The 13,730-nt window shown below is 36.0% G+C and overlaps 1 protein-coding gene across 1 annotated transcript in view; it reads left to right on the top strand.

The window, feature by feature from the left end:
* LOC139132066 (protein diaphanous homolog 2-like) overlaps positions 1 to 13,730 on the top strand; it is a 55,143-nt gene that overhangs the window by 25,707 nt on the left and 15,706 nt on the right. Inside the window, exons 4-12 of the mRNA XM_070698457.1 lie at positions 4,577 to 4,770; positions 5,498 to 5,701; positions 6,254 to 6,362; positions 7,125 to 7,235; positions 7,778 to 7,896; positions 8,684 to 8,800; positions 9,027 to 9,315; positions 12,236 to 12,646; positions 13,316 to 13,427. Coding sequence (XP_070554558.1) covers positions 4,577 to 4,770; positions 5,498 to 5,701; positions 6,254 to 6,362; positions 7,125 to 7,235; positions 7,778 to 7,896; positions 8,684 to 8,800; positions 9,027 to 9,315; positions 12,236 to 12,646; positions 13,316 to 13,427 — 1,666 coding nt within the window. The remainder of the gene's footprint in view (positions 1 to 4,576; positions 4,771 to 5,497; positions 5,702 to 6,253; positions 6,363 to 7,124; positions 7,236 to 7,777; positions 7,897 to 8,683; positions 8,801 to 9,026; positions 9,316 to 12,235; positions 12,647 to 13,315; positions 13,428 to 13,730) is intronic.

Below are 13,730 nucleotides of genomic sequence, written 5' to 3' on the forward strand. Positions count from 1 at the left end.
ATTAAATACACTGATAATTATTATATTTTTAGTCTGACAGGAATTCATAGAATAACAATGAAGACAATGCATTTGCAGGCCAAGTTTACAAGCTGAAAACTGCACCTGAAATATGCACTGGGAGTAGAGCAACAAACTGTAGTTGACATTGATGACAAAAATTGTGAAAACGTTACAAAAATGTTCCAGCTGTTGGCCCTTTCAAATGTATAACAACACATCAAATTTACAGGAAGTGATTGTTAAGCAGACCCAGAGATATTACAAGATTTCAATTGATTTGCAGTTCAGATACTTTCAGCAAGGAGACCTTCATACCTTTTCCAATTAAGGTGTTTATCCTGCTGCCTGTAGTCCCTCCAGCCTGATTAAAAATTATTTTCCCGAACTCATCAATTTTCTTCTGATATTTTAAGAGAAAACAACTTTGAAACTGTGAGCTGTATTATGAAATTGTGTCATACATAGTTTATTATCAATAAGCAGAAAAAAACTAATAGAAAGTCAGAAATCATAAATGAATAATAACTCTGAAGATCTGCATTACATTGAAATATGTTCATAAATTCACTGTTGGTAAACAACATGATTAAGACGATAAAAACCTTGTTTTCTTTGATATTGTGAGTGGCTATGTACACAACAGAAGTTTTCATATAGATTTGAAGAAAAAAGCATATTTCAAGTAACAAAATTGCTGTTTACATCCAGCAAAATTGGCACCAAAAATAGCCTTTTCCACAACCTTAACAATGACATGTTGGATGTAAAGTCAAGCTGTTCATCTCATTTGTCTTCTGCATGTATTCTTGGCTTTGTGTTTTGTGCACTTCAGCACTTCAGCAGTCTCTTTCAGTATGGGGTCTCATTGCATGGTTCAATGTCATTATACCTGTTTATAATTTTTGTGGTATCAATGCTTCAAACACTGCTGTGAATTTTCTCTGCGGTCCTATCACTGTACATACATGCCTGACACTTCCTTAGATGTACCGGTAGTGTAAACCTAGAGGTTTGGTTTATGGAGGTCAATTACTCATGTGTATTATTGCGCAGGAGAATGAGACTGAAAGCATTCATAGCAGACAGTTTTCCATTTCACAAAGGGTTCAATATTGATGGGTATAGATACATGTATCTGTATCAAATGAAATCTGCAAACCTTAATTCTTGTCTGGAAGTAAGTCAATATCCTTGCTGCGTAATCATTTATGAGATCTTTCTTGGCTGTGGAAAATGGAATGACATCATCTTGTGAAATTTGATAAACAGCAGGGCATGTAGAGTTTAGGATAAAAGTCACTGCACTAATTTCTGTCAAATTACTGTTTTATAATTTATGTAAGTAGATTCAATCTGTAGACTGACTGGTAAAGTCATCATATCGGAGTCTCGCAAGATTTTGTCACAAGTGGAAAATTGTCTTCTGTCGTTCCATACGGAATCATAATTATGAAAATAGTCCAGAGACCAGCATACATGTAGGTGTTGGTGGCACTCCATATTGGTAGGAACCTTTGTCATGTTGATGCATACCATACAGTACACTAAAAACAGTCATACTTCTCAAACAGCTACAAACAAACAAAATGTCATATATCTCACACACTTTTGTTATTGGTCAGGTAAACAGCGTTCTTGAAATTCCGCTTATGGTGGGTGTGTTCGCACAAAAAAGGTTAAAATGCATTAATAAATTATGAGCAACAAATATTTATATGCACTGTCTATATTTGCTCTAAGTTCACATATGAGTGTGTGTAAACAATTAGAAATTACTTACTGAGAGAAAAATGAATTTTTGGAAGGAAGAAGTTGGCATTTTGATTGATAACTTGCCATAGACTACAATGTAATTAAAATGAATTCTACATGAAACAGGAATATCCTATTTAACCTTGGGCTTTGCCAGGATACAACTGTTGTGCAATGAAAAACCCTGTGTTTTATTCAGATTACAACAGTCGGTAATTTCCGTGTTTGCGCAAAATTTGAAAATGAGGACAGATGTGCCTGAAGTCATGAGTATCAAGTTTCCTAAAGCAGTGCTTTTATTTCTATGCAGCTGGGTCTGTTGGAATTGCCTGTGACTATAGTTTTGTGTCATGTTACGGCTCATTCAATACAGTCCTTCCTGTGTGCAAAATCTTACATGCAGAATTACTTTCTGTGATTTCATGTTACTTTTTCATCAAGCCATCAAGCTGTATTAGGTACTCAAGAATTCCAATAGGAAACATCTACAGAATACTGAAATAATCAAATATGGTAATCAGTAAGACGAGAAATTTGAATACTTCAAGATAACTTTTTGCAATGATGACAGGTACAAGACACTGTATCGTATGCACAGGGATAATGAATGCGTATAGGTAAATTAACACATGAAGGCTTGTGTGTTTCCTGAAAAGGACAGTGCTGACCACTGTGTGAACTCTTAGACGTTTATGTCACATACGTGAGAGTGTCTGATGGGTTGCTGAGCATCTGATGGGTCACTAGATCATGCTATCCAGTACATAAAAGTTTTGCTGTATTCATTGGTATGTTGATGGGATGAAGGGTGAATCACCTCACTGTACTTTAGAGTCAGACTGTATACATGTAGCTGTTCCTGTTCCTAGGCAAACAGTCATAAAATCTTATCCAGATACTATCTCTTATACTCATCTACACAGCACAGTGAAGATTTGATTCTTGGTGAATTGTTCACTTCCTCTGTTCTGTGACTTGTATTTCCAGTACATGTACTTGTCACAATATCCATCATGTATACTTTCAAGTCAGCATCTGACAATCAGGGATGTCCTGTACAGGAAAATGATATGAAACATGATTAATGGTATTACAATGTACAAACTAACAAAGCATACTTCAAGTCTTATTACAGCTAGTATGAAAGAAATCATGGTAAATTTTATGAGTGTACCGTGTGTGAAGACGTTAGAAGTCATGGTTGTCATTTTCAATAGAATTCATAAATGCTTCTTTTTCCATTACATGTAAGTTAAAATGGAGTTCTTGTGCAGTTAAGTTTTAATAGCACAGTAAAAGTCATTGTACCCATAAGGAATCAGACTGGTCAGTTAGCCATGCAGCAGTAACGCTTAGAATCAGGAAGACAGTAAGCTAGACTCTCTTTGAGCCAGCCTTTATATCACTTTTGTCAACAAGATACTAATGTAGTCTGGGTAACTGCTGGCCAAGAAAAGGCAAGGTCCATAAGCATTTTTGTAAACCATGATCAAATTATGATAACAATCAAAACTGAATTATGCCAGTCAGTTTACAATCCAACTCCCCCAAATCATGAAGAAGTTCAAAGGTCAACAGCAGCCAGTCACTTTCAGTATGAGGTCAGAGGTTATGTCTGGCGTGATGTCCAGACTTGTTATTCAAATGTAAATTTAAATAACATTAAATACATGTACGAATGTGAACGACTACCATTTTTTCGGATTAATTTCTGTATATTTCATGTGTGAAATTTGTTTAAAATTGATATTGTTTGAAATATTCACCACAGCATGATACAGTGTACATTCACGTACTACTTCACCACACCTATATGGAATTACAATAACAGAGATGTCAAGGGGTAATCCATTTTCTGATGTGGAAATTGGAATACAATCAATTCTCATCAATCATACATGTATTTTGACATTACTGTAACTTATTAAGGTCTCTCAGTTTCAGTCTGCATTATTACTTGCAATTTTCACGTTTTATACATAGGTTAGGAAATATGTATTGCTGGTATATGTTTTTATTTACAGCAATGTTTATAAATACTGATCATGTGATGCTCATTCAGCTATTGAGTTTAAAGCCCCATTAGCTGTATCTTTTTATATTTACTCACCAAGAAAGTACAGCTCAATCTTGAGAGAGATGTTTTGGATTTGTGTTATTAAGCCATGTCAATATTCCAATCCTTGGTGCTGGATTTGGTCCATGTAAATTATGCACTTACACGTCTATATATGAGGCATCCATATTTGCTTTGCAACACAAAAATTATTTAGTTGTTAAAGTCAAAATTTGCATTCGTCGCAAATGTTTCAACAACATTCTGTGGTCATATTTTGATAGGTATTTTTGCATAAGTTGCATTTGATTTCAAAGTCTTATCGAAAAGACTGCAAAAAGATACACCCGATGGCGCTTTGAATACATGTATACATGAACTTGTGAATGAATTTGAAAATATCAAAAAAATCTGTGTGTATTCACATGTTTTATATTGTATAGTATATAAAACATTACGCTAGATGATCACAGGTTTGCAGCTTGTAGAATATCATCAATATGTTGTTATATTATACTAACTTCTGTGTGTTGATTCACAAATACATGAAAGCTTGCTTTGAATCCTGATTTATATGTACAGAATGTCACACAACATACGTACCGCAACACTTCAGCCTAAAAAGTACTGGTTTCAGCCTAGTTTCCAGTAAGTAGACTGAACCAATCCGAAGGGAAACAAACAATTTTGAACCACATTTTATTAAATTCATGAAAGTAGGATATTGTGCAATCCTAATATAATTTCAATTATTTTCCTACACAGAAACGAGACAGTACATCACTGAAACCAGGAGATTACATTCAAGATCTAAAGAGTGGAATGAAAGGAGAACAATTACTTCACACTTTAGAGTCACTTCGTGTCTCACTCACCAACAATACCATCAGCTGGGTACAACAGTTTGGGAAAATTGGACTTGAACTTGTTGTGAAAATTCTGAAAGATTGCTATGACAGGTGAGTAGGCACAAAATGGGACATTTCATGACTATGTTGTCATTTGGTGTTAACTGGATAGCCGATAAAACAGGATTGAATGGATTTAAATTTATATTCAAATGATTCCACAAATTTTGAAGAATACTCATGATTGCCAAATGTACTTTGTAATTTCATGAAAATGTTTAAATGATTAAATAATTGATAATATAATTTCATGAAATTATCAGTTTACCAAAGACTACGAATAACATTTCATTGCATGATATTTCCTATGCTGTCACTTTGTCACATGACAATTTGCATAGCTTGCCATCAACAATAAAGCAAGATGTAATTTTACACTCTGTGCCCCTTATGTCACCTGTGATATCACCAATGAACAAGATTTGATACCTGTTATGAATTGCTACAATTTGTTGACGATTATGCAAAGACTTTCATTTGTTGTATGCCCAGACAGTTTAGGATGGAAGGGAACCACTTGCATGGCTCTAACTGAATTTGTTTGCATGTCATGTCTTGTGGTGGACATGTGTATATGTGTGTGTTTCATTAACACTAGCTATTTGGTGGTCAAAATTGCAACAACTGTGCTTATTTAGTGAACCACCATTTAAGAGATGGAGATGCAGCCTTGAGTGGCTTTGAATGCTGACTTCCCTGCTAGGTGAGAATGTACCAGGAGTTGTAAGTTTGAATCTGCCAGAAGGATCACCTAATCTTTGTTTCTGTATCTTTCCAGCTCCGGTAAAGTAGTGGCAGAAATTCAACATGAGTGTCTCAGGTGCCTTAAAGCCTTCATGAACAACAAATACGGTATCCAGACAGTCTTTGAAAGTAAAGAGGGCCTTATAACACTTGCTAGGTGTATTGATCCAAGACATGAACACACAATGGTTGATGCAGTGAAGATCATGGCTGCTGTATGTCTTGTCCCTCCTGATGGGTAAGTGATGATATGTGGCATAGTAATATCAAGTTTGTAAAACAAACTCAGATTCTGGCATAAAATCATTGGATTGGTTAAGTGTAACTGTAAGACATTTAATCTTGTACATCAGATTCACTTTAGCCATAGCAACTTGCAGTGTTAAATCTTTGGAATATCTCATGATTATTGCACACTGATTAAGATCACTTTATCTTCAAAATAGTATCTTTCTGAATCTCTTGCAATGTTCAAAGCCCATATTTTGTGGTAACTCCTGTGCTGATGACCTGTCAAGTTCTTGGGCACAAGTGTGGGATGTTACATGAACATGTGTAGGTCTCAAAAAAGAAGTCAGCTTCATCATGAAAGTAACACAAAGGAAGTATGAGAGATCTTTTGATTACAACAGTCCTCATGCACACTTAAAAACAGCACCAAATACTGGCCATTTTTCAGTGTGCAGTTTTGAATAAGTCTTGTCTATTTTTTTTTCTTCAATGGAAGCAGTATTCCTGTCAGTGTTACTTTGTTTCTAAGACTGATGTCTGTATGATCTTGTTCTTGCAGACATGAGAGAGCACTGGAAGCCATCACAGTGTACGGTGAGATTGAAGAGAGGGCACGATTCACTCCAATTGTCAAAGCACTGGAGAAAACAAGCAATTCACAATTACAGGTAATGTCCCATAGTACCAGTGATCTGTTATGGTTTACCATATGTAAAAATCACACCTTTACTACAGGATCATAATCTCTCATCAGATTTTTCTTCCTTCTCTGTAAACTTTATAAATTTTGATGCCATGCCCATACAGCTCAGCCATGTTGTCAGTATATCCCAGTATTTCCAAAGAAAGTAGAAAGGAAGTTGGTCATTACTGTCACTAGTTCAGTGACAAAAACTGAGGGAAAACATTCCATTGGATAATGACTACATACCAGACTAGATATTGTATGATTGAGTCATGACTTTGTAAACATTGCAGAAAGTGAAACATTCCCATGTCAAAATCTCTGTGATAAGCTGTATGTGTCATGATGTCACAAAAGTTAGTTTACAAATGTGCAGATAAAAGATTACATGACAGCCAAATATCAACATTTAATAAACTGTATGATTGTAATAATAGCAGTAAGAAAGAAGACAGATCAAAGAGACATCTTTTGATGGAATATTATGTTTACCATGGCTATGATTTATTTACAGAATTTCTTCACCTAGTGTTTCTCATGGGTGGCTTATTTCGAGTCTAATTCCAGCCATTATCCAGCCATATGCAGTGGCATCATTAAAATTCATCAGTGTGTTCGGTGGCAATGCAATGAAGAATTCATCACTTACATGTACACACAGGTGATGATTTCCAGGATTATTTTCCCTGTGATCATGTGATGTAATTTATCACTGAAACTTTTGATTTGATTTTATTCTGACCAGGTTGTCTGTATGCAGCTGATTAATGCCCTGGTGTCCACACCAGATGATGTAGACTTCAGACTTCATATCAGAAATGAATTCATGAGAGCTGGACTTTACGATGTTGTTGATGTAGGTACAATTTTAAATCTTCCTCTGCTTGCAGTGATTTTCAGATCCTCTCCTATAAAGACTATCAAATACAAAAACTGATCATGTTCAGATTCTGATGAACGTGCCGAATACTTTCTATAAATTAACCACAATAATGTTGGTATCAAGACATGGTACATTGGCAGTAAACACAACTGTTAGTTCCATCATGAAATAAAAAGCCAACCATACAATGAAAAATATTTTACTATTTATGAGTAGCTTGATTTCTGTAGACCAGTCTGTAAGCAGCCTCAAAATCTCTGTCATGCTAAACAGCAATCCCCCGGCGTGTAAATGGTCAAAGCCAGGCATATTAGACTCTTAAAACTGACTCGATTACTAGGTTGATTTAAAGACTAATATCTTGTACATGTACCTTCAATTCAAAAGTTCATGTGTCCACCAATTGATTATGTTTTGTAACAAACAACTATCCTTGGGATCAGCACACCAGCCTTTAAAGTATATGGCTTGTCTTGGTACTTATAATGTTTTTACTTGATTTGTCACTTTCACAGGAGTTACGGGAAAATCCCCCAGATGATTTGAACACTCAGTTGACGGTATTTGATGAGCAGAAGGAAGATGACTTGGAGGAGTTGTCTCAACGATACAATAACATTAGAATGGAATTAGAATATCCTTTACAAATATCTCATCAAGTGTCTGGTGTGTTTACAAATATCTTATCAAATGTCTTTTGTGTATGTGAATCTTTTCATCGTGAACAGCAATATCAGAACAAAGTTGTTGTGATACAGTGTGCTTGCCATGATTACTGTGCTAGTTCCACAATACTGTGATGCTGTTTGGACAGCTAATGGATGAGGCAAACAGAAACTTCATCTTGTGCACAAAAACTCCATGTCAGTGGTTGGTTGGCAACAGTTGCTGAAAAACTGAACTATACTCACAAGTTACACTGAATGGACATTGAATCAGTGACTAGATCTTGCCTACAGAGTGTCAATTGCTGAAATAGTAATGACAACTAGTTGCTTTTGTCAAGTTTTTGCAACCTCATGTCAAGATGTACAAATGAGGATTGGGATTCACATTATAACAAAACCTAAGTCAACTCCATCAACGATGGTGTAGCAGAGATTGATATCTGTAAGGTTTTTCCATTGATGATGGTGTCAAAATTTACCCACAAATATGACAACCATAGTTTTCTGACATTCATTATCATTACAGTTTCTTCATAAGCAACCTAGCTCATCACATTAATCCCAGTTGTTTGCAGTGATTTAGAGTATGCAAAGGGCACAATGGCAAGTTTCCTTCGATACAGATGATTTTTGTACAAAATAGTATAACATTTAAATATTCTTCATGGCTGGCACTGAAATATCCCTATGATAAGTCTAATTTATCCAAGTCTACATATCCCATTAAAGTATTCTTCCTTAATTCCTATTTACGGATGTAAATGAAGTATTCCGTCTTTTATCCAATACCGTTACGGATACTCCCGCCGAGCCTTTCTTCCAGTCCATTTTACAGCATTTACTTTTAATTAGAGATGACGTGTATGCAAGGTAAGATGTGTGCTGAACTCTGCATTTCCTGGTTTGAAGATACAATCTCATCTTTAGTTTACTTATATGCAATCTTGTGTTCATTTCTTTGCATATAAATTTGAACCAACCAAGTATTCACCCATGATACATTGCATGGAAAAGTTATTGTTTTGAAAGGAAAGTTATGATAATGTCACATGGTCATCCTTCACAAAATGATTCTTATTTGAATAATCTTACACAGGCCACAGTACTATAAACTTATAGAAGAGTGTGTATCACAAATAGTTCTCCACCGAAGTGGCACGGACCCAGATTTCAGGCTGACAAAACGGTTTGATGTTGACGTTGAACCGCTGCTGGAAGGCTTGGTGGACAAAGCCAGCGCCGAAGTCAACGCAGAAAAGGTAGAGAAGCTGCAGAAAGAATTTGATCAGGAATGCACAGCCAGGCAAGAATCTGAAGCTAAATTGACTCAGGCGACTAACAAAGCGGAACAGTTGGAAAAAGACTTGAATAATCTCAAGGAAAAGGTATGACCTTTGACCTGTAATCTTTTTATATTCTGGCTATAATCTGTTCACAGCAGGTAGCACATAAAAACTTTGCTGATAACCTCACTTCATATTGTGGGAATGTAAAGTTGGGGATAAAGTTTCTTGTCAATAAAATTTGACTGGCTGCATTCAAGGTACTATTCACTCAATGCAGAACATTAACAGTCCTGAGAATCTTTTCCTAATATTCCTAGATACTTCTCATCTGGTTTTAAGTCAGCCACCTTTTCCTGGCATTTGTATGATATATCCTACAGCATTGAAACAAAGGAAATGAATAGAAGATATATGATATCAGGCTTAAATTGTGACATCTGCACACACTTCCCTACGGGAATCAAATGTAAGGCCAAAGTAAAAAGATTGTGTTTCCAGTTACCAGACTTACTCAAATTTTTACTTATCGACCCTACACTTTTTAAAGGAATATCTAAATGCAGTAGAGAAAAAAATAGAAAAAAACATTTGAAATTGTTGAAAACATAAACCCATAAGAACTTCAGTGAGATCTCTTCATTTGTTACACAGTACAAACAATCAACATGGCAGCCAGTGATATCTATAACTTGTAATCAATTTCATTTCAGTAAGTACAATCATGGAAACACAAGATTAGTGTATGTATATGAAACACATGTAAATTAATCTTGTCTTGTGATATGACAACACTATCCAATCTGATAAAAAATGTGTTATGAAGGAACTATTCACTTACAACTGCAAGACTTAAGAATTGAGACATAAAGAATATTTGGCAAAATAAAAAAAAATCCAAACCTTCCTCCCCTTGTTTTGAGAAGCATGTAATCGGAACCACACAATTATTTTTATTTGGCCAATATTATAAGCCACTGTCAAGGTAGCTAAGTTATGTTAAGGACTTGAAAGAAACCACAGAGTGAAATGAATGTAACTTGTATTGCAGAATTCAGTCAAGGACATTGGGTTCCAGGGAACATGGTCAGGTCTCATTTAGCAGCCTGTCTTTTCAACGCTTCTGGCACCATGTAATTTGAGTTGCAGGAGCTAGGCCATGACTTTGGTTCATTGACACTCTTGACGATCTGTATCTTTTTCTGTTTTGTCTTTCTATCCAGCATGCAGCATTCTAGCTTCCTTGATCCTTAATCAAACCTGTATCACAATGAGAAATACCAAAATTTATTGTCTCTTTCTAAATAGTCACTTTCTTAGGGTGAACTAGTCATGTCTTGCAGGATAGAACAAAGTGTGTTTCCAATATTCAACTGTCAGAATGTTTGCATTATGTAGATCAAATTCTTTGGCCAGTAGCCAAGCCTGTACCACCACTACCTTAGTTCATTTTATACAACTACTTACAAGAAACCTGTCTGATCATTAGAAGACTGAACATCTGAATGACAGTCAGTATGTGTGATTTGATACGATACTTCTGCTAGTAGCACAGTATTATTTGCAAACCACAATTGTTTGTCATTACTGTTCAAAAGATAAAAAAGTGAAAGGTGTTGTCCCTAATCTTTTAGGCAAATGATGTGTCAATTTGTTGTTAAATTCTGATGGTGAGGATTTTAATAATAATATGATATCATTTTCTTCAGTGTTCATGTTTCCAATATAAACAAAAAATTGACACAGTTTAGATCAGTTTTCATGTGATATAGCAACAGCATATTTCAGAAAAATCTACCTTTTTACTGGATACAGTTAAAATCTATTATGTGAATGGAAAGTTTAGAAAGAGTCTCCATCTTTGATATAAAGTAGGTGCAGGTGTCTTATCTCTCCCATACTCTGCATCTCTGGGCATCCTAAAGGTCTGTTACGGGCCATTACACAAATGCAATATCTGAATAATTTATGAGGAAACCGCTTGTTTTACCTCAACTGTGCAAGTTACTGCGTATCTAAAGGATATCTTGTCAATTGCATGTTGAGAACATGACAGCCTGATCTTTAGTCTTGATCACAATCTTAAAGAGTTAAGAACCTTTCTTTCATACCTTTGGTTTCCTTTTGTGTTCTGCGTTTTGACATGCCACCGGAGGACTTCATGTCAAGGTCAAAGGTCACACCAGTTATCTTGAAAAGTGCAGATGGAAGTCTCAAGTGATAATCACAGATTGAGTGTATGCTGTTTTTGATATAATGAAGTTGTCATGTTTTTCTAATCTTTGATGTTGTTTGTTTCATTTCTGATGTTATATTCTGCGTATGGATTGTGATGAATGACAGTAAATAACATCCCTGAAGGTAACGGATGCAGAAATGTCTATAAAATGGAAATGAACCTATTCTTTGCTTTGTATTAATACGCAACACAATGAAAATGTGTCATTTAATTTGTGGGATATAGACAGGGCAGGCAATACATGAATTTGCAAGACTGGGAAGGTATAAACCTGCTACTGTTGAGATTTGATTTGAGAATTTACATTGACAAGGTTGCAAGGAAACATGGTATATAACGGTATAAATATGAAGGTGGTGAAAGCATGCCTTGTAAAGATATTTATCAATGCAGGCAGTTACAACTGCTTGGAAAATTCATGTGAGATTGTTTGACCATTTTCACATAGTTACCTATATTGTGAGAGATGTAGAGTAAGATATCATGAATATGAAAGTTGCTTGCCTCCATGAAATCTGCACACATTTGCTTTACAATGCACTAATATACAATATTAAGAATAACTTGAATATACCTTGTATCAGACATACTACCAAAGTATGTGTAATATGAAAAGTATGTTTGTATCACAAGGATTTGTTGAGGTAAGTGGTTTATTTATGGGATTACAAGTAGACTAGATAAAGAGCACACTGTTATTTTGTAGAACATTTCATTTGTAAGTTTTTACAAATTCCTGTTTGGTGTAGATGCTGAATACCATTTCTTTCTTCTTTCTTGCAGATTGCAAGTGGTAGCGTTAATAGTTTAGACATTAAGAATCCTGGAGGGGCACCAGCCCCACCACCTCCTCCGCCTCCACCAGGGATGGGTGGAGCCCCTCCACCTCCACCTCCTCCATTACCACCAGGGATGGGAGGAGCTCCCCCTCCCCCACCACCTCCATTACCACCAGGGATGGGAGGACCACCCCCACCGCCTCCGTTGCCACCAGGAATGGGTGGACCCCCTCCACCTCCCCCACCACCAGGCATGGGTGGCCCACCACCTCCCCCTGGAGGTATGTTTGTGATGGGTGCTCACGGCATGTTTGGTAAAACCCCGTCACCAATTGCAAATGAACTGCCGTTTGGTATGCAAGCAAAGAAGACTTACGAACCAGAGACACCAATGAAGAGAGCAAATTGGGATAAGGTAAATAGTTTCATTCCATGATCACAGGTCTTAATACACAGCATGCATTGAATCGTGAATTAATGCAGAGGATTTATTTGTTACTCTGTAAGACCATCAGCATCCAACTTAATTGGAAAATAAAAAATAGGAAAAGAAATGAAAACATTCCTTTGTCTCAGGAGAGTGTATAGCTTTGCCCATTACTACTTTATTTCTTCATTGTTACCTTTTCAATGGACAATAGCTGTAACTACTTTATGGTGTTCTCATCATCTTTGTTTGATGACACAAGTACAAGAAACTGCACACATACCTATACCGTTAACAATAATCTTGGGTATTTGCAAGATTTGCCTGCATTGTAACCTGGCATTAGTGCAACCTTGTGGGCTCATTGTTGTCGGTTTTTCAGTGGTACACACGGATGGTGAACAGAATGATTAAGGAATTCAAAATCAGTTGATAGTTTAATTATCAACTGTTTTTTCACTCATTCCAAAAATATAATCTGCTGAATAACATTTCACAGTTTTTAATATTTATTCTTATCCATCTGAACATAGCAAAATTTGAGCAACTGATGTCAGGTGAGCTGTAAGAGTTGGTATTGACAGGAATAATCACCATAATTCCCACCCCTGGTTTAATTGCAATGTCTTCCATATCTATTATTCTACATTTCTATAGATTGCTGCAAGGACTCTGAAGAAAGAGGCATTCTGGACCAAGGTTGATGAAAGTCGTCTGGAAAATGACAATATCTTCAAGAAGTTACAGATGGCCTTTACATCAGCGAAACGTGAGTACAGTATCCAATTATTGTCCAGAATTGTTGGAATTTTTAAAAATACGTTGCTGAGATTTTCTGTAGTTCAATTGTTACTTTGCAGCATTTTGATGAAATCCCCTGTGGATGTGTAAAACTCTTGTGCTACATGCCAAACCTTTAGTCTACCTAAATCTAAATTCTTTCTCCATGCCTTCTCGTTCAGTGTGTAACATTTCCATTTGAAAGACTACCATGAAGCAAAGTAATGGTTACAAGGAATATGGTACCTTTGCGCTGATTTACACATTGATAGGATAAAAACTCATCTCAAGT

Source organism: Ptychodera flava, chromosome 4 (genome assembly GCF_041260155.1).
Source record: "Ptychodera flava strain L36383 chromosome 4, AS_Pfla_20210202, whole genome shotgun sequence".
NCBI lineage: Eukaryota > Metazoa > Hemichordata > Enteropneusta > Ptychoderidae > Ptychodera > Ptychodera flava.